This window comes from Natator depressus, chromosome 2 (genome assembly GCF_965152275.1).
Source record: "Natator depressus isolate rNatDep1 chromosome 2, rNatDep2.hap1, whole genome shotgun sequence".
NCBI lineage: Eukaryota > Metazoa > Chordata > Testudines > Cheloniidae > Natator > Natator depressus.
In genome coordinates, this window is record NC_134235.1 from 25,684,389 (window position 1) to 25,706,585 (window position 22,197).

At 43.0% G+C, this 22,197-nt stretch overlaps 1 protein-coding gene across 1 annotated transcript in view; it reads left to right on the plus strand.

Moving 5' to 3' along the window:
• The window catches only part of EXT1 (exostosin glycosyltransferase 1), a 271,179-nt gene extending 250,161 nt beyond the window's left edge, over nucleotides 1–21,018 (plus strand). Inside the window, exons 6-11 of the mRNA XM_074943921.1 lie at nucleotides 856–974; nucleotides 1,938–2,033; nucleotides 5,199–5,288; nucleotides 9,804–9,964; nucleotides 11,122–11,293; nucleotides 14,799–21,018. Of these exons, the coding sequence (XP_074800022.1) occupies nucleotides 856–974; nucleotides 1,938–2,033; nucleotides 5,199–5,288; nucleotides 9,804–9,964; nucleotides 11,122–11,293; nucleotides 14,799–14,984 (824 nt within the window). The 3' untranslated portion in view covers nucleotides 14,985–21,018. The remainder of the gene's footprint in view (nucleotides 1–855; nucleotides 975–1,937; nucleotides 2,034–5,198; nucleotides 5,289–9,803; nucleotides 9,965–11,121; nucleotides 11,294–14,798) is intronic.
• Nucleotides 21,019–22,197: the final 1,179 nt, after the last annotated feature.

Genomic DNA, 22,197 nt, shown 5'->3' on the forward strand with positions numbered 1-22,197 from the left:
TTCAACAACACTTCCAATTACGGAGGAGAAAGATGACTGTGCCACCAAGGTTGTGGGCCTGGGAGAAGTGGAAGGAGAATGGTATTTGCAGCAGTAGTGAAGGGAGGAAGTATATGAGCTGGTGGAAGGATGACTGGAATCATATATCACAGAGACTTGCAGGCTCACAAGTATGGATGGAGGGGGGATTGTTCTTCAATGGGCAGGCAGAATAGTTAGTCATCAACTCAGAGATGATAGTTGAAGCTTTGTGTGTGGATGAAGTCGCCCTTGGGAAGGATGTAGAGGAAAAAGGAGAGGACAAAGGGCGTGACTTTGAGGGATGCTGAAACAGAGGGGAGAAAGAAGCACCATTGGAGATGTTGATGGAGCTATTGGAGAGGAAGGAAGAAAGCACCAAGAAGCCAGCGTCTGTCAGGAGGTCGAAGGGGGAGGGGGTGATGAGTCGTATCAGTGTCAACAGAGAAATCAGGAAGCATGAAGATGAGGGAAGAAGCCCTTAGACTTGGCCAGGAGAACTTAACTGATGATCTTGGCAAGGGTAATTTCTGTGGAGCAAAAGGGGAGAAACCCAGATCGCAGGACATCCAGGAGGGAATCAGAGGAAAAGATATCAAAGCAGTGGTTGTAATATAGACAGTGCTTTCAGAGAGCTAGGAAGTTTTATTCAAAGGAGTGCACCCTCTTCTGGAGCATCTGGTACTGTAGCAACAGGATACTGGATGAGATAGATGGTCTGATCCAACATGGTATTTCCTTTGTTCTTAAATGGTCTTTTTCCATCTCTGATTCTTTGATTTATACTACACAAGGCAACTTGGTCTATATTCAACTTGCATCCATTTTTCATTTCAGGTCTCAAGCCCCCCTCCAAGTTCACTGCCGTTATCCATGCAGTAACTCCCTTGGTTTCCCAATCTCAGCCTGTGCTGAAACTCCTGGTTGCTGTAGCCAAGTCCCAGTACTGTGCACAGGTGAGCCCTGCTGTTTGACTGTCAATCACTTTTGAGCCAAAGCCATCACACAAACAAAAACCCCACTGACTTCAGGTCTTGTCACTCCGCCTTCTCGTTTCAAATTCGCTGTTTTAAACTTTGATCCTCATTGTCTCTGAGATTGCAGAGACCTTAACCAGCATGTGTGGGGAATAAAAACTCTGAACTTTAATAAAAGTGGAAAACAGATGATCACAACTCTGATTTATTTTGGGAAGAAAGGTAAAATAACAGCTTTGCTTTAAGACTAGGGTATATATGATGTAAATAACAAAAAAGTCAATAGGCTTAAAGGCTTATTGTCTGCCTTACCTCCCTTTATCTCAGCAGCATTTGGACTTCTCACTGCTCGGTGATACTATCTCAAGAAGGCAGTAGGACTGCCCTCTACTTCGAAGAGTCCATGAGTGTTTTAGCCTTTAACAAGTGCCCAAGTAAACAAGTGACACCCTTCTGAGTGAGGCTAGAGACTCTCTGGTTTCCTGTTCAGATGGTGTTTTTGATTGAGGGGATGTAGAATTTATTGTCGGGTGGGTGAGTAGCTGGGGGATGTTATTTTTATACCAACTTGATATTAATTTGATCATGTTGCCTTTTTTGAAACTCCTAAACCAGGGGTTCTCAAACTGGGGGTCGGGACCCCTCAAGGGGTCATGAGGTTATTACATGGGGGGAGGGGCACGAGCTGTCAGCCTCCACCCTAAACTCCGCTTTGCCTCCAGCATTTATAATGGTGTTAAAAATATAAAAAAGTGTTTTTAATTTATAAGCGGGGGGGTCGCACTCAGAGGCTTTCTATGTGAAAGGGGTCACCAGTTCAGAAGTTTGAGAACCACTGTCCTAAATTGAATCCATTTGGTGCTCAGGGTCCTCCAGGCTTGAATGCCACAGGCATAAGTATACCCATGTGTGTCTAACACCATAGGTCAATCTTCCTTTCAGATCATTGTTTTATGGAATTGTGATAAACCCCTCCCAGCCAAACACCGCTGGCCTGCCACTCCTGTGCCTGTCATAGTCATCGAAGGGGAGAGCAAGGTAGGTGGAGAGAATAACGGTCAAAGATTGCAAGCATAGTGCAATGGGACTGGGTACTTACTTCTCCAGCTGGGGAATGTTTAGTGGTGAGCAGGTGGGTGATGCCCCTTCCTTTACCACTGCCTTTTGTACCAATCTGATTGCAGACTCATCATTCTAATGAAAGTTCAGTGCGTGAAATTTTGTCCTTTCATCACATGTCAGCTGTTGATCAAGGTGGCAATCAATACTGCTAGTCTGAGAATGGCATAACGGACTGAATTTTCAAATGTGGCCACCTAGAGAGGAGGTGCTAATCTTGCATGCCTGTCAGCAGGCAGGAGCATTAAATTAATAATGCTCCCAAATGCTAGTCTGAGCGTTCTGACGCAGGATTTGAGGACCCTTCATCTGTGTTCAGATTTGGAAATTAGGCTCCCAGAGATATTGGCAAGTGTGTTCTCCAGCAACTTGTGAGAAATAGCTGCTTTTATGGCTTGTATGGCTGTCAACAAGGACATTAGGGTGCTAACAAGGACATTAGGGTGCTCACAAGGAGAGGGTGGGGAGATATGCACAGCCTGGGAACCCAGTGGGATCCAAGCACAGTTGACTGGTCAAGAGAAGACAGCAAAGGGGGAGAGAAAAAAAATTCTGCTATTGGGCCAGGTACTCTGTTGCCCTCCCCTGTGCGTAGTCACTGGCGCAAGTGCAAAGTGGGGGTAAAATGTTACCAAGTGAGAATAGTGGCATTTTGTGCCTGCTTTGCACTCATGCCAATGATACACCCAGAGCATTGGCATGGAGTAGAGAATCAGGCCCATTCTTCATCATCTCTCTCTAATGCCAATGCTGGAAGTCAGAGCCGAGGCATCCAAATTGGGCCAGTCTGTGATTTTTATCATCTTTCTCTTCCCCTGAATTCACAGTGGGACGTTTTAGCTGCTTTGGGTGTAAAATCCTATTGTGAATTTTTACACCTTGTCTTCGCTCTTTTCCCCAGTAGGCTTAACAAGGGGAAAGTCGGGGCACTGCTAAGCTGACAGCTAATCGTTCTGCCTTAGTCACTGGACATGTAAACAGGGTCAAGAGAATTGCTGCATGGCTAAGAGAGGCTGCTGCTGCTTGGGGATTTCTGAGCATTGCAAACATTATGGACTTTTCCCCTCTGTATGTTCATACTTTGTGAATTGCCTGGGGCTGGGGGGTGGGGTTTGGGGAGACCACCCAGGCCAGTTCTAAGCATATGAAGAAACTGTCCTGGGAGCTGTTTAATTTACAAACCTATCTCCTAAGTTCCCAAAAATGTGTTTATGGTGGACAGTCTCTCCTTTCTAATATCACATCACGTACCAAATGGCTTCTGAAACAGAAAAGCTGTTTGTTTTCACAAGTCTTGCTGAGCTGCTCCGTGCACTCCAAAGGTCTAACAAAGGACTTAATTTTCATAGTTGGCATTTCTCTAGGGCCTTCCGTCCAAGGATCCCAAAGCACTTTAAGCCTCATAACACTACTGTGAAACAGAGAAGCATTATTGCACCCATTTTACAGCTGGCTCAACTTGGATACAGATAAAAATTAGTGGCTAGTCCAAGCTCACATAGTAAGTCTGTAAAAGAGTGAGAAACAGAACTCTGATTTCCTGACTTCTTCTTCTGTTCTTTCACTGTACGAACAGTGTAAATATTTAATTGCATGGGATTGTCGTTCCCCTCTTCCCCCCGATCGAATGATTTTTCTTCATATATTAGTGCCAGTTAGAAATCCTCTATGGAAACCAATCTTCTCTCTTTTACTTTCTGTACTGGTTTCCCACTGAACACAGAGCCAAATTTGAACTCTGTTCTGTTATTGATAGCCCTCCACAGGAATAACTATGGCTACCTATCAGACTGACCTTTCCTCCGCAATCATGACCTCACATGACAGCTAAGTTCCACCCAAACAGTGACATTTGTGTAGAAGACAGAGCTTTCACAGGAACTAGCCCAGGACTGTGGAACTCACTTCCACATGAGCTCACTATCAGCTTTCACAGCTAAGTGCAAAACTCATTTCTTCATCTTAGTTTTTACTCGATGATTTCTTCACACACAATGCAGCTCAATAATGCTTTACTGGCATGACAAGCTGTACAAGTGTTGCCAAAGTATAATAAAGAGACAGGCCCCACAGGTTAGGCACATACAATATACCCTCTCTCTCTCTCTCACTCTCTCTCTCACACACACACACACACGCACAGTCTATAAACTAATCAAGCAATTTTTCCTACAGGCTGGAAAAGGAGCGGGGGAGAGAGAATGCGTGTGTAGTGTTCTTATATCCATTTTTCAGTACTCAAAAGAAGCTTAGATCTCATTGGTAGTGCAGACCAAAAATTACCAAAATAGATTCCCCCTTTTTGTTGTCATCTTCTTTTTTCCCCCTCTCGCATCTAGTTCCCATTACACTGAGACATATCCCAGGTTAGCATAAAAACGTGATCTACACACCAATTTTATACCAGTATAATGCCTACTGTGGATGCAGTTATACCTGTATAAAAATGCCTTATTACCTCTCTAGCTTATTCTCCTTCCCATACAGGAATAGCTATACCTGTATAAACACTTTTATACCAGTATAATTGCATCCACACATGGAGGGTCATACCGTTTCAACTATACCATTACAGCTAAATCAGTACAACTTTTGTGTGTAGACAAGGCCTGGGATGCAAGGTGGGGTCATCAGCTTGCCAACAGAATGGCTCTATCAAAGGTGCAAGGTCTCTCTGACCACTTCATTTTAGAGTGGAGTGTAGTGGGAGAGAGGGGGAGGTGAGGGACAGCTCTAGCTGCCAGACAAGTGTCAGCCATGAAGAACCCTACATCTGTCTAATTCTCAGCAGATGCAGTTACAGTCTGGGTTTTGGAGGAAGGCAGCCTGCTCAAGAGAGACAGATCTGCTCAGAAATTAATTCCTCAGGTACAAGGTATAAGCTGACTGCTGGGCTGATGGAAAATGACAGCCTTTCACCCTTGAGCTGAGAAATCCTTCCTATCAGATAAAGATGTACGATGTGCCACAGACGAAATAAGAATGAAGAATAAAATAGAATATGCAGAAGGGTTATTTTCCCCTTCCCTTGGAAATGAGTGTCTCAAGTGATTTCCCTCTCCCCTCTCTCTTTGAAACCCACAGGTTATGAGCAGTCGCTTCCTACCTTATGACAACATAGTCACAGATGCTGTGCTAAGCCTTGACGAGGACACCGTGCTTTCAACCACCGAGGTAAGACCCATCCTCTTGAAATCTCTCTGGCTTTTCCAGCCTGATGCCCACCCTTGTTCTTTGGACCTGTTTGCCAGAGTGTGTGTGTCTTATAATATTTCCCGCTCACACCCCAGGCTTAATGTATTGCATTTGTCTCAAAAATCTTGCCGCCACCTGCCAGCAGGAGAGGACTTTTTCATGGTTAATTGGCATCGTTAGCATGTGATTCTTCCCTTCTTCATCATTTTAGTAACATAGGCAGGTGTGGACAGCTAACAGCAGTCTTTTTTAGCATTACCTTTCCACTGTGCTGATCGTGGTTCCTCCCTTTCCCACACATTAGCTTCAACGATGGGACATTATTTCTGCTTCAAAGGCAGTATTTCTGCCTGAGTACAAGTGTTTTGATTTTCTCCTACACACACACAATGCGCTAACAGTATCACTGTACCGTAGAGCTAGAGATACATGATGGTTGAGACATTCCGGCATTTGTGCCCAAAGCAAGATTGCACTAAAAAAAAAAAAGGAGAGAAAGGAAAGATTTTGTAGAAAACCAATTTTTACAACTGGGATGACTATTGATTTCTGGAACCTTGTCCTGAAAACCACAGAGGAGACTAATGACTGTTTATATAGAAGCACAATACATAGGAAATACATTATTAATGGTGGCTATTGAAAAGCTTAGAGACTTGATTTTCTTTTCAGTCTTCTATTCCTTTCCCCCTCCTTCATCATATCCAGAACCATTTCTTTCTCCCCACTTCGCCCCACAGTGCTGCTCTTACTATTGTCAGTAGTCGTAGCCCTTTAGAGGATCCCATTACAGCTTACGTTAGGGCAGGTATGCCCAAGTTTTGCCAGACTGAGTATTGCATTGGCAGCTTGCTATAAGCCCTAAGGCCACGCATAATTTACCTCAGAGACTCTCCTTGCCAGTATGGAACTACTAGTCCCAGCATTCAGCCCTTCAGCTGATCCACGGTCGTCCCCATGTGCTGCACTCTGTATTGTAGAAGAGGGCAGCATTGGCTCTCAGGCCACACCTGGGCCATTCCTGCCAGATTGGGAAGAACACAGCCTCTGTGAGATAACATGGGCAAAGTCCAGAGTTCTCCAAGGAAGACTCCTTGCACTGGCCCGCGGCTCAAGATTCTTGCTCAAGACAAGGTGAAATCCCAGCCCTGTTGAAGTCAATGGCAAAACTCTGATTTTGTTTGGGGCCAGGATTTTACCCAGAGTCTCCTGCAAGGTACTACAGGAGCCCACTTTGTTATTCCCATCATTTCCCCCCACCACACACACCCATTTTGGTGGTTGTAATCCTAGTCATTGCACCCTTTTTTTGGTTACACAAAGCAAATAATGGGCAACTTTTTTTTCACTGAATTTGGCCCTTTTTTATGTGAAAGAGGTGGCAGAATTTTAATGTTTGTTTGTTTTGTGAAACGAATTGTGAATTTCTTCGTAGCATTTTCACTGCTCTGAGTAATTTGCTGCAAATATTCAAAATAGTATGTGTGTCTGTGTGTGTTAGTGCCGTACATCAGTTGGGCCCTCGTCCAGCAATGGGAAATATGTGGGCAGGCCTCTGAGCCTAGGTAGAGCCCCATCCACTTCAGTGGGACTGCACGTGGGGGCAGGGATTTACTACATAGTTTTCTTTTTAGGACCGGGGCCTTGATATTGCTTCTGTTCCCTGACTGGATGACTGATGTAAATAAACCTAAACTGCATTTCAAACGTAGTTGAACTGTTGAGTTCAGAATTCCCTTTCAGCTAACATTTGCACTTAAAATCCACTTTTCACAAGTGTTCATCCGAGGGAAAGCAAACAAAAAAATTCACAAGCACGGTCAAGCTGACATTTCAAGCGTGAATGAATATTCACCAGACGTGTTCTCCACTCTTTGCTCAGCTCTAGTGTTAATAAAGGTTTTTCGTTCATAATGAAATGAAGCGTAACGTCTATTGTTTTCATTTCCAAGGGTAGCAGCCCAAAAGTGCTGCTTGGAGGGATATTTGTATGGGAAGCAATTAGAAATCAGTGTGGGTTGGGAATGATACGGGGATTGAAGTGACTCGTTGCTTTTCCCGCTGATCAGCTGAGTGGTAATGCTGCTTAAAATTATTGAGGACAAGGAGTGTTTTAAGGGGATAAACTGTGGCTCATCTTCTCCTAGGGAGCTCAGCTTGTTTTAATGCTTCTGTCTATTACAAGGACAGATATTAAAACAATACATGAGTGAGGACATGAGCTGGGTTAGTAGTAGTAGTCGGTACTTGTAGATGTAGATGGTTTATTCTTGTTTTTCTTAACCTGAGATTCTCAAACTCATCTAAAGAAAACAGATGTCAGGTTTTACAGGAAAGGGCCTTAAGATCAACGTTAGTACTTTGATGTGTTAGTTCAGATCTCATCCAAATCATTATCACAAGAATTAACTACTTTAGCTGCATTGGCTTTCCATTTGATTCAAGTTCCTGCAAACAACATGAAAGAATAGATTATGCCTCTAACTGCATGTTCCAATACGTTTGTGTCTCTTCTCTTTCACACAATAATTTGTAAATGAAAAAGCTCTGGCAATAATTACAAGGAAATGTAACTGTTCTAACAGAAGTGTTACTGTGTTAAAGATGAAATATCTGTGACTCCTTAACACCACAAACGTGAAACTCTGGTCATGTTTGCTGAAAGGTTCATTGAGAGGATTTTTGAGCAAAGTTTTGTCTGAGTCTTGGTCAGGGGTGGGCAAACTGGCCTCCAGGGCTTTGGATCCGGCCCGCGGGATTGCCACCCCCATGGCGCCGTGGGGCTAAAGCAGGCTCCCTGCCTGCCCTGGCCCTGCACCGCTCCCGGAAGCGGCCGAAACCACGTCCCTGCGGCCCCGGGGGGGGATGTTGGGGGGCAGAGAGCTCTGCGTGCTACCCTCACCTGCAGGCACTACCCCCCGTAGCTCCCAGTGGCCAGGAACGAGGAACCACGGCCAATGGGAGCTTCGGGGGAGGTATCCGCAGGCAAGGGGCAGCAGGGTCATGTTGTGTGCTGCTGCCACCCCAGAGCCACTCAAGGTAAGTGGTGCCAGGTCAGGGCCCGCACCCCGAACCCTACCTGCATCCCACACCCCAACCCCCGTCCCTGAACCCCCTGCCGCACTCCTCCTGCACCCAACCCCCTGCCCTGAGTCCCTTCCTCTGCACCCCAACCCCCTACCCCAGCCCTACATTCATGGGCCCTGCATGCAATTTCCCCACCCAGATGTGACCCTCCGGCCAAAAAGTTTGCCCACCCTTGGTCTAGACTGAACTTCAGGTATCAGTGTGGAACTGAGGTGTAGCTCTCAGTAGCTTTGCATGGTTTTGGCCTCGGTATTTATAGTTGGTTTTTGCTCCCCTTCTTCTTCTTGATGGGCTTCCCGACCTCCTGCAACCCTTTTTTTGTGCTCAGAAATTGGGATTTTAAAGAGAAATTAGCAATGTTGCCAGCTCTCACAATTTTATCATGAAGCTTCTGATAAAGTATGTTTCATAAAGCCCCAGTTCCTGGAGTCATGTTAACTACATGAGAATCTCATCCATTTTTAGTAAGTTTCTGCCCCTCATGGCTGCAAAGAAAAACTTAAAAACATGACGCAAGTATATTGTAAAAGCTGAAAAGCCAGAAGGAAAATAGATAGAACCCCACATGGTATTGACAGGAGCTGCTATTTACCACAAGGTCTCTTTAAAGACCCCTGGCAGGCACCTTCTGTGGCGCTGAAGTCCCAAGACCCCCCTCCCTGCTGGCATAAGTGCTGGAACTAGGAGTTTGGGGGGTGCTACCGCACCCCCTGCTTGAAGTGGTTTCAATTATATACAGGGTTTATAGTTTGGTTTAATGACTCTCAGCAGCCTCACTATAAAAATTATAAAAATTCTGCTGGGCAGAAGGCTCCTATCCCCTCCAACCCGCTGCAGGGCAGAAGCTCCTTGTCCCACCATGCCACAGAAGGTGCCTGCCAGGGGTCTTGGGGCTTCAGCAGGAGTGGGGCTGAAGCCCAGAGCCCCGGCAGGTGCGCCCCACAGGTCTGAAGCCCTGAGACGCCCTGACTCTGCAGGGCAAAAGCCCTCAGCCCCACCACCTTGCTGCAGGGCTGAAGCCCCGAGCCCTGGCAGTGGCACCCCGGCTCTCGAACTTCTGAAGATTGTTGTATGCAGTAAGTTTGGCCATCCCTGGCATAGAAGTATAAATTCACACACATATACAATTCTGTTTGGAAAGGTTTGAATTGTAAAGGGCATGCCTGCAAAATGTTAATGTAATGCTGCAGTGCTCTAGACTTTCTTTAACAGAAAAAATTAAAATGTGCATAATTATAGGGCAAAATGTCAAGCAGTCACTTTAATTTACTGATGAATACACCGAATTAATGTTTTGCAACAGTTCGAAGATTTTGAATTATGAATTAGCGGCAAGATAATATTTTGTTTTGTTGACAATTACTGAAACAGTTTGATTATTCATTTGGCATGTGTCTTTGCCTGCAGGTGGATTTTGCCTTTACAGTATGGCAGAGTTTTCCGGAGAGGATTGTAGGGTACCCCGCTCGCAGTCACTTTTGGGATAATACTAAGGAGAGATGGGGCTATACATCCAAATGGACTAATGACTATTCCATGGTATTGACAGGAGCTGCTATTTACCACAAGTAAGAAACCAAAGCATCTTTGTCTTTATTATTATTTTATTTTTATTTATTTATTTGATTAAAGGTGGTGAATAAATTTGTTCCTGACCGAAAGACGGAATGAAAATCTTATCATTCCCGCTCCCCCAAAAAGGAACTCTTGTCTCCCCTCCAAAAAAAAAAGGGGGGGGCTGGGGGTGGGGGTCCTATTGGAAACATAGGTAGAGAATAGATGGAGTTCTCCTCTGTTTATAGGGTAATGATTTAAATTCCCAGTTTGGCTCTGGGGATCTGGTAATCATAACTGTGTTCCCTGGATCTCTTTTGAAGTCACTTGTATTTTGAGGAAGTCTAACTGCTCTTTTTAACATCAGGAATTATGCCCTTCAAAGAAGCCCCAAATGTATTAAACTCCTGGGCCGAATGGCTTGTAGTGCAGAGGAGTGAAGGTTGCTGCCCGACTGAGTGTGGGTTTGTGGTAGCTGACTGTCATGGCCGGTAGACCTGCTAACTCTTCCAGCCACACTTGAATCTTTAGTGTTGTACACCTTGCAGTTCAGGCATAGTATATTGGAGAGAATTCACATCACTGACACTTCAGTAGAGCAGGGTAGATAGGAGGCCTCTCTTAGCCTTTAATAAAGTCAAATTATGCTGCTATATCTGATCCACTCCCCACAAAGGAGGAAGTAGGCACCGGTTAAAAAGGGATCTAGATTTATTTAGGTCCACAACAAAATCATCTGAACTGCGGTTGTGAGGGCCTTATTAGGCCATATTCCATTTTCTCTCCAACCACACCAGCTGATTTTTCTTGCCTCCGCATGCTCTTCCTTACAGTTACCCACCTTGGCTACGACAATGCACATGGGCTAGTCCGAATTCTAGTCTTGCATTATCTTGCTTAAGATTTAAAGTCAACCGTATCTCTCTCCCACTAATTGTAAAAGGCCCAGTGGAGTTTTTAATTCTTGTATCCCTAATAGCTTAGTTTAATGGTATCATCCTGCTTTTTCCTCCCCACTTTTCTGGTTTGATGGTTTGAGGCAACAAAGGTCCATGGTGTGCCCCTGGTCACACAGTGAGTTAGGGCCTCAACTGGGATTGAAATCCTGTGGTGTCCATGTGCCTCAGTAAGGCAAAGACTTGCATTAATGCCCCTGTTGTTGGCTTTCTAGATATTATCACTACCTGTACACTCATTACCTGCCTGCCAGCCTGAAGAATATGGTGGACCAACTGGCCAATTGTGAGGACATTCTAATGAATTTTTTGGTGTCTGCTGTGACAAAACTGCCTCCAATCAAAGTAACACAGAAAAAACAGTATAAGGAGACCATGATGGGGCAGGTATGTGTCTAGAGCATGTTTGATCCGTTGAGTCGTCTTGGTAAAATCACTTTTCGCTTCCAGACCAGACACATTTTGTAGGAAACCTCTAGGCTGAATGAAATTCTGCTTAATTTTTCATGATTCCTTGTTTGATAAAATCATAAATGGAGCTGGGAATATTTTTAATAAACCGAAGGAAAATCCAACAATAGAGATAGCAAATATCTGCCTGTGGAATGCAACATTGTCTCCCTCATTTTCCCATATTGTTTTATTTATTCATGGTGATGTAAAACTCATGCAACAGATTCCATGACAGCTGAATTTCAGTTAAGAGAATCATCTAATTAATAGTTTAGGTGCAAGCCTATTGTGCTGTTCTAAAAAGTTTTTTTTTTTAATGATTATTAATGAATGTAATGTACAGAGAAATCTCTGTGCTATTTAAAAATAATACCGCATTCTCAATGTGACTGGAGCAGTGTTCTTAAACTGGGTCACAACAGATGTAATTTGTTATTTTCAAATGTTTATTTCAAGTTGCTTCGTTAAGGAGATAAGGAAGAACCATCCACATGCTGTTATATTTGTCTCACTGCTGACACAATATGCTCAGTAGCCTCTGTAGTTCCTAGGCAAATTATTTATTTTAGAATTAGTTTTCATAGTGAGCAGATTTGCCTTTTCTAGCTACTAGTTAAGGATCCTGCCCCCTGAAAAGAATACCTTTTATAATACAGAAACTTGGCAAGCATGGCGTTCTACTGTTCTTGCGTAAGTGAGTCGTGGGAGTAGAGGACACAGTGCGCCCCCAGCATATCTGTGCAGGAGGCAGCCCATGGCCAGTGCTGCTGCTGTGTTGTAGGGAAGAAAGGAGACCAGCAGTGCCATAAGTACTGCACACCAAAGAGAAAGATGAGAGTTGGATGAGGGCATAACGATGGCTCCAATTGACAGCACTAACAATTCAGTGCTCTGGTGCCACAGGTACCACTGGTTGGTGTGTTCACTGAAGCACCCAGAAGAGGGCCTTACATGGCCAAAATGCCTCCATCTGCACCATTCAGAAGGTACCTTCCGCTACCCATTTGAGTTCCACTGGTCCACAGAGCTGTACTTTGGCTCTTCAGTTCAGACTACACACAGGCTTGCCTTTGCAGGAGATGGTAATGTAAATGAAAAATGAGTTACAATTGTCTTCCTAAAACAAGCTGTACCTGTAGCTACAGGGAATTGAATGGTCCATGTTCGTAATCCCTTGAAAAGACAAATAAAAAATTAACATAACAGAACCTTAAGGTTGTGACACCGATTAATAGTCATATGGAAATTCAATGCTAATGGCTGGACGTCTTCTATAATCCGCCAGAGCACACTTTTCCTAGCCTGCCCTGTTGTGATTATGTATAATCAAGTGTCTGGGATTAGTGCACATTAGAATCTACTTTTCGAGTTAAAATGGCTAGTTTTCCTGACTCTATCACTGTTTTAACATTTAATGAACACACTTTGAGTTTACGCTGTTTACTTTTGTTTGTACTGCAATTTTTTTTTAAAGTGCCACGCAAACATATGAGAGATGGCACAAAATAGATTTTAATGGCACTTTCTGAACACTTATAGTCTGTTGTTTCAAAGACTTGTTTTGGATCGAGTGCGTTCCTACATACAGTGAGGTGCATTATTTTCCCAATGGAGAATAACAACTCCCTCAAAGCTTTTAGGGCCTGATTTTCAGAGGTGCTGAGTACCCATAGCTGCTATGGGCCTTAATGGGAGTTGTGGATGATCAGAACCTCTGAAAGTAAGGTTATTGGTATTTTAGGTAAATATGAAATGTGGCTTTCATACTAATTTTGAAAAGTGCTATATTAGCATGATCTGATGGAATGTAATCATTTCTGTGATTCCAGTTTATTTTCTCTACTTCTCTATCGAAGTGTATTGTGCTGGCTCCATCCACCGTGCTGTCTGAGCACCTGTATGCCCGTTTATTTGTAGGCAATATTCTAAAGCCCTGATCATGCTGACACTGACACACGTGAGTGAGTTTTTGCATTAAGAAGTTCCACTGAACTCTCAAACTCAGTGGAATTACTCATGCATAAGGGATGCAGGACTGGGCCCTCAAAATGAATTTTTGACCTGACAAACTATAATGGTGTTACAGTGTTCATCTCTTGGGGCTCAGTCCTGTGAGATGCTCAGTATTCTCCACTCAAATTGACTCCAACATCAACTCCCAGAATTAGGCGTTTTATGGCCTTCTCCAACTCTCATAGACCTCAGTGAGACTTGGATTGGGCTGTTAGTTTGGGGGCCCTTGGGCTATTTTGAAGCTCTTACATGAACACTCTAGCTACTCAAGCTGCCATGGGTGCCCACTGATGACATGTGTTAGAATATAGCTTGAGGGTTGCACAATTAGCTCTGACATTTGCACCCCAAATGGCTTTTTTCGTGGGGGAATAATGTTTTATTGTCCGCTATCAAAAATAATCTGGGAATTGGGTTGAAATAGAGAGATTTTAAATAATCTGGGAATTGGGTTGAAATAGAGATATGTCTTGACGTATTTCAGGGGATTTATCCCGAGGTATTTCTGTTCTAAACAAGCCTAATGATCATCATAAACCAAAAGACTTTTAACAGTCACAAAGCCAAGGGCACACAGTGCCAGGGCCGCCCAGAGGATTCAGGGGCCCTGGGGCAAAGCAATTTTAGGGGCCCTTTCATTAATGAATTAAGCGCCTTTTTAATTTTTACTCACCCGGCGGCGCTTTGGGTCTTCGGCGGCATTTCGGCAATGCGTCCTTCACTCGCTCCGGGTGTATTTGGCGGCCCTGAAGGACCCGCTGCCGAAATGCCGCCGAAGACCTGGAGCACCGCTCTGTCAGTGAAAAAGCCGCCGGGTGAGTAAAAGCGCCACAGTGGGTGGTGCCTTTTTTGTGATCGCTCCCCCTGTTCGCTCCACCTGGCTATGCCACTGGCCCTTCCATAAGAAAAGGTTGCAATATTATAGAATACTATATACTCCTGGGGGCCCCTGCAGGGCCTGGGGCAAATTGCCCCCACCTCTGGGCGGCCCTGCGCAGTGCTTGTCATGTTGACCAGTATTGTTTCATTATTTCCTTGTACTCCCCCATCTGTCTGTATCCATCTGTTGTCTCTTGCCTTACACTTAGACTGTAAGCCCCTTGGGGCAGAGACTGTCTTTCTCTTCTATTTGTACAGCGCCTGGCACAATGGGATCCTGGTCCATGACTCAGGCTCCTAGGCACCACTGCAATGCAAATAATAAGTTGTCCAGCTGTTACTAAGGTCAGAATTTGGTCCATGTGGCTTGAAATAGAGATACCAAGTATCTGTTTCTTACCAAATGTCAGCCCTATGTTGAGGTTTTAGAGCCAGGTGATGAGGTGCTGAGATCACCTCACAGCACAGCCTCGGTAACACCTTGTCTCCTGCCATTTACACAGCGTTGTTGACATGATGACTTAGCATTTCCTTTCTCTCCATTCAGACTTCCAGGGCTTCCCGCTGGGCTGACCCAGATCATTTTGCCCAGCGGCAGAGCTGCATGAACACTTTCGCCAGCTGGTTTGGCTATATGCCGCTGATCCATTCTCAGATGAGGCTTGACCCTGTCCTCTTTAAAGATCAGGTCTCCATCCTGAGGAAGAAATATCGAGACATTGAACGACTTTGAGGAGCCCTGCTGAGGGGACTGAACTGTTCTCCATGCCCAGTGCAGATCCACGGACACTTGGAGCCAGACTGTACCGAGGACAAAACCACATGCAAGTGGAAAGCAGAGTTGTGTGGCTCCAAGGAATCATTGTGCTGGACTGCTTCAAACCACCTCACAGGTTTCTGTCGTTCAAGACTAGGTTGTGTACAGTTTCATTATGGAACATTAAATAATTATTTTTGAAATGATTGCTATGCAGGTTAAAACTTTTTTAATGATCAAAAAACCCACAACTATTAAAAACAGAGTTCTTTCTTTAATCAAAATGGTGTTGGGTGTGAATATTTCCAAGTTGCCATTCCTTTCTTACAAGCATTCGAAGCTGCCATTGCTTTCTTACAAGCATTTTAATATCATTGCAGGGAAAACTGAATGAGAATTGCAAAATTAAAGGTTCAGCTCTCACAGGTAGAAATTGCAGCAGTTTCAAAAAAAAAAAAAGAAAAAAAATCAAGCACAAACAGGACAGAAATTAAACATTGTTTCACTTAATGCCTTTTTTTTTTTTTGCCTTTTTTTTTTTTAAATTTTCTCTTTCACTGCTCAAGTCAATGACAGTAAATGTATCAACCATTCTATTGCACAGAGGGAAAGCTGAAGAATGTCCATTTAGTGAAGCATAGTTAAGATCCTTCCCTCTAGGAAACAAAGACAATTAAACCCTATTTTTTAAATGGGGAAAAAAGATTGCCTTGGAAATATTAGTCAATTGTCTGGTTTGTACAAAGAACACAACAGATAGGATGGAAGTCAAAGGGAGGAAGCCAATGCCTTTTATTGGTGGAGGTTCTATTTGAGTTATGAGTGACTTGTAAGAAATCATCCTGATTTCTCTCATCAGGGTGTGGCAGGAGTTTGGAAGTTCTGTTTTAATTTTATACCTGTTATGAGCGGAGGAAAATATAGCAGCTACAGTGATGGGTAAGCTACAGTTTGCATGAGTTGCTCTTCTTGTGTGCAGGGGAATAGGTATCATGGTGGCACTATTTATGTCACAATAGTTAAGGGTCTATCAACATTCCCATTTTAATCCCCTTGTTTTGAAGGGGGATGGGAGGAAGAGGTAGTAGTTTGATGTTAAAAGGAAAAAAAGAGTTTTCTGGACTAGGGTTTGACTTACAAGGACTTTGCCTGAAACCAGTTGCACTGAAGAAAATCAAATCAGTCTCGGTATTTCGTAGTTGTAAGAGTGAAAGCAAGTGGCCAGATTCCATCCTGGAGTTCTGTTGGCATCTGGAGTATTTCTGTCAATGGCAGTAGTTACTCTAGATGTAACCCATGGTAACTCAAGGTAGAATCTGGCCCAAAGATACATGTGGTAGTTCCAGGTACTTTTCTGTACTCCTTATAACTCAAAAGGTTTTATCATTTCAAACAGAAACATTTCTGTTATTTACACGATAGTGTGAACTAGTTACATATATCTTTAAATTGTAGGAATAAAATAAAAACACTGATTTAAGCTAAAAAGAAGCGATTACAATCTACTGGATAAAGAAGCACTTTTATAAATTGTTTTAACTGTCACATATTTCCACGAGATGTCTCTGGGGTATTCAGCAAGAAAGTGTGACTTTGGCCCCAGATAAAACCACTGCAGAGCATTCCTTACCTCATTCCTTTGTGTCTAGACCAGTGTTTCTCAAATGTGGCCACCAGGGACTTTTCTTGTGGCCACACTCCTGGGTGGTAATTGGAGGAGAGGTGGGAAAGCAGCAGCCCTTCCCCTGGAGCGACCAGCGGGGACTGGGCCTTGTCCCACTCTGGGGACACAAATGCTGGAGGAGCAGGCAGCCAGTGAGTTCCCCACCTTTCTGCGGCGGGCTGTGGGATCAGGCTTCAGCCTTGGGATGGTGAGCAGCAGGCTTCAGGCACGGGGCTTCATGCTTCATCTCTGCCCCGTGGTCCATCCTCAGGCCCCATTTCCCAGGTGCAGGGCACAAGGCTCTATCCCCCAGGCTGTACTACAGTGGGCTCCAGCCTCAGCCCTTGGCTGTGCAGCAGTAGGCTTCGGCCCTGGGCTCACCCCCCATTGCCCCGGCCCCTGCTGCCTCTGCCAGCCCCCCATCCATTCCCTTTATTGCCCCTGGCCCGCTTGCCTCCCTATCCACCTCCCTATCCAGGGCTTACTTTGGCCCCTGGCTTGCCAGGGCTGAGTAAGTTTGCTGTGAAAAGTGATACTTGTATGTTTGTTAATATCACTTTTCACAGCAGACTTAGCAGCTAGCTGGGAGGCTGTGCAAAGTGATATTAATATGCTAGCATCACTTTTCACAGCAGCAGACTTACTAGCCAGCAACTCTTTTAAAAAAAGCAACCAAAAAAGAAAAGAAACAAGAACGTGCAAAGCACCTTATTAGTGTTTCAATTCTGTTTAGCTCCAGTAAAGAATAGAGACAACTGTACGTTATTTTTATTGAGTCTGCAAAAAAAAAAAAAAAACACATAAATGAATTGCAATGATTTGGACATGTATATGTGCATATTTATTTATTTTTTTCCTAAAGTTAATTAAATATTTTAGGAAAAATTTCCAGAGCAGCTACCAGCAGGAGTTGGGCCGCACTCTGAGGCCATCAAAAAAAATGTTGTGAGAACCCCTGGTCTAGACAGTTGATACAGGGGATGGAGAGAGCATGTTCTCAAAGCCAGAGAAAGAGTGAAGGTGGTTGTGTCAGTTACTGGGTTCTATTCCTAACTCAGCCACTGATTCCTCATGTGGCTGTGGTCAAATCACTTAATCACTGTGTGCCTCAGTTTACCCTGCTGTAAAATTGACATAGTAATGTTTATCTCCCGGAGGGGTGATGAAGTTTAATTAGTGTTTGTAGCAAAACATATAAGCTCCTCAGCAGAAAGATATAGAAGTGCACAATACTGTTACTGTTTGTTAGTACGTGATCGCCTGTTGGGATATTCCAACCAGTGGCTTTCTTTCCATATGAACCGCAATAACCAAGTACAATACAGTGAGTTAGGGGCAGAGTTCTCAAGTTCCTGGCGCTGTTGTTTAAGTCTGAGCCAAACCCCATAAAGGACACTGCCAAGGTCTTTTGAACTTTCCTTACTCTAATTTTTGCACTTAGGGAGCAAGAGACCAAACTCTGTTGGCCTGATTTTCAAAAGTGCTGATCACCCAACTGCTCCCATTGGGTCTCCTTTCTTGAGGCCTCTTATTTAGGTGCTAAAATATGGCCCATCTTCAAGGCACCCATTTGTGAACATTGTGTCCTGTCATTCAAATAGTGGACAATCCCAGCACAGCTCCTAGTTTGTTTTGTTTGTGGACAAGCACATGGCTGTTTCAGCAGCTCGCTCTGGGAGCTAGGTAATGGGCCTCTAGCCAGCAGGAGAAGTGCCTGAGGGTTGTGGGGGCTAGTTCATTATACAAAAATAATGCCCAGAGTTCTGCTTTTCTTTTATATAATGTAATTTCTTGGCAGAAGTAGGATGGGTTCTTAAGAAAAAGCAGCGGGTATTATCCATTTTTAAAGGGCAGCAGGTGAAATCTTGGGCTAAAACTCTTTGACAGCATCTCTTCAATGTTCTTTTTATGTGTAGTTTCCATGGGTGGCAAAAAGAGAGTAAGGGGGCTAAATCTGAATATCGTTCAAGGCTCTTTCTGTTTCCAGATCACTAATTAAAGAAGCAACTATAAAAAGCTGAACTTCAGATTGGTTTCGGATAGGTATGAGGCACTTTTCTGTGTAACATGTTACCAAGGCATAGCCATCTCTCTAACAAAGAATGCATCTCACTGCCAACCTTGCTAATGGCCACAGATCTCTCTGCCCATGTGTGGAGATTCAGTTCCTCGCTGAGTGCTGAAAGTTGGGTGCAGAGCCAGTTTAGAACTTTATGCATTAGCCACAGTGAAAACTTTATCAGCCAGTGCTCCTGAAGGATCCTAAGCATGTTTCACACCCTCACCTCCCACCTCTCCTCCACACCTTCACGTGTAACTGTGCTGTACAGAGCTGTGCAGTTTCTGTAGCAAACAAAACCCTCCTTTATCATGTGGTATGAATGTGTCAGTGTTTATTTTTTTCTTAATTCAAATGGTGCTCAAGCAAAAGTCTCTCCTTGTTGCTTTCCTCTCTTGGTTTTTCTGTTCTAGGTTTGTTTGGTTTTTGTAAACAGCAGGCTATGTTAGCCTTTACGTTACAGGTACTTGAATGCCTGCTGACTTGAAGGAGTGTTAAGCATGTGGCCTTTAGTAAAGGTTACCAACCTTAATTTCATCAGGGGTGACTTAGATTTATGTGAATAGATCCATGCCATTAAAACAGAATAAAAACAGGGATCAGGGTTTGGGAGAAGTAATTAATTTTTAATTGAATTTATTAAAAAAAATCCCTACTTGGTTGTTGTTTGAATGAGACCCATTGCTGGAGGAGGGTTTCATAATGAGAAAAATGAGACACAAAAGTAGGGGCAAACTTCCAGGATTAGAGAATGCCTGGCTCCCCTCACGGCGCCTTGGGGCTGTGTGAGATCTTATTTGCTATCCTTCCATTTCTGAAAAACTCTAATTATTCCCACAACTTTTTCTAAATGTGAATGTTTAAGCTTTGCAACGATTTCATAATGATATGCAGCTTTTGAGCACTTTGATCTACTTTTCCATTTGAATCCACCATGGATTTGATCAAGTTGAGATTTCAATTTCTTTTTAGAGCCAGGTTTGATAAAGAAATTAATCTTTCACCAATGAGCCCCTCTTTTAAAATACCTCTTTTCCACAAAATATTTTATGTCAAAAATGGAAGTGATAATTTGACATTGAAACAATTGTACCAGCCTATATTCAGCTGTACATCGATTCTGTCCTTAAAAAATAAAACCCTTTTTTCCCTTGTCTAAAATGCAACATACTTGTGTCTGTCTCCCCTTTCCAAAACAAAAGAATAGTATGTGGTTTTCATTATAATACCCTTTCTGATAGAAATCTATTTGTTAAATCCCCAAATCAAGCATTCTCTTACAGCAAAGAAAGGATGGGGTTTTTTTCCAGTCTGGCTTTGCTGTTGGAAATTGCAGCTTTAGCAAGGTGCAAAGAAACATTGCCATAAAGGACAGTAGCCCAGTCCTACAGTGGGATCTATTGACTTCAGTGGGTACTCCGCATATATGGACCCATGATCCTTTGCAGAGCCCTGTAGAAGTCAACTGAGCTTTCTGCAGGTGCTGGGGTCTGCCCACTGCAGGATCAGAGCCATTGTCTCTAGGATAATGAAACAGAGTCCTCCAAGATTTGTACGTCTCACCCTTGCGTAAAGTGATGTCAAGCTGACCTATATACCAACTTATTTTATGTCATTACATGCTTTTTTACAGCTGTAGTTAATTTCTTTGTAACCACCTGATGCATTAGGATTTTTCTCCCTCCTTGACATGAATTATCATTTCACACTGAAATTAGGGGTGATCAAATAGGCCTTGTGACAGTGTACATAATCTTGTATATTTATTTTGAGAGATAATATGTATAGTATATGATTGAACAGGATGAAAAATCAAACTGGGAATACTTAGATGGGCAATTGTAAAGCAAACAAAAAAAATCATATCTTATTTTGTGTAAAATGTACACTTGGGGGAAAAAATTTCTAATGTTTTACCAGTGTTTTCATCGTGCTGCCACATCTTTTTTTTTTTTAAAGCGTCCCCTCTTCCCCCCATTTGACTATAATATGGTGTAATTAAACTTCAAGAAAGTGTGTAACAAAGAGAGAGAAAAAAATTACAAAGCCATATAACTTGATTTACTTCATTAACCTGTATAACGTTATAGGTTTACCATCAAAGATAGGTTGTTTTTATAGATAGTGTCACCAAAGACTTTTTTTCTTCAGATTTATTAAAATTTTTGTTAATAAATTATGTACTATTCTGTCATAGTGTGTTTATTATTTTTAATGAAGAGCTACAACTTTGCTTGTACTTCTGACAATGCAAATGGGAGGGGTGTGATTGTCATTTATCTCAAAATTCGGATTACTTACTGTTAACTGCTTTTTCCTGTATCTATTTTCTCCTCAAATTGTACAGAGGAATGTGTGGTTGTGTCTTATATCTATATCTTATATAGATAATATATTTATTGTATCAGGTATACACAGTGGTAGCTATTAAAAATTCAACATTTACCTGCAGTTACCATCGAGCGTTACCTGAGAAAAATGCAGTATTTCCCCATATCTGGAATATTAAATCTCTCTCTCTCTCTCTCACCCACACACAATCATCGCTGGCACCCATCAGTAGTGGTGTCACAGATAATGTGTCATGATAACTGTTGACTAATGCTGACCTTTTAATGGCAATCACTGTGTATATGTGTGTGTTGTACTGCTATTGATCTCCATGGCTTAAAGATTTAAAGATGTTTATAAGCCCTTTTGCTGTCTAACATTAAACAGTGATAGATAGGTTTGGGGTTATGTTTCTACAGAGACCTTGAGTCTACCTGGTTATTTGGCAAACACCCAAAAGCATTCATTCAAATAGAAAGTTTATTGATTAAACACAAGAAAGAACAAGAAAGAAAAACACACATTCATATTGAAACTGCGGTTGAGAGATTATGCAAAACAAAATCGTAACGTTTAAAGTCCTTCTCCTTTTGGAGACAGAATATCAGTCTCTTATTTTCAGAACAATCTTTCTTTGATAAGGAAAAGGTTAATTTTACCCTCAGTGGGAAGGGCATTTACTTATCCTGTTCTTAACAGACAGACACAAGGAAGGGGAGACAGAATAGGAAAGATGAATGAAATATGGCTTCTGTTGATGTTTTTGGAACACTGGACTGCTGGTTAGTTATGAGTAGATGCTTTGGCTGGCAAGTCAACCACAACACCGGCTGCTTGGACCCTGGCTCATGCTCTGGTCAGGGATGTCATCTTTTGGATCCTTTGTCCTTAGACAAGGCAGATTTGAATGAATGCAGTATAGTTGATTTTAGGATTCACTGAAAAGCTGAGAGAATGGGAGAAAAGAGGGAGGTGAGAAAGTAACACAACAAGGGAGTGGAAAACAGTACAGGACCTTACTTGCCTCTGCAGTTTAGCAAATTAGGTATTCCCACTGATGGGCTGAGGACTGGATGGTATGATTGTGTGATGACTTTCAGCTCTCACAGGTGAAAACAAAGTTCCTTAAAGAAGAG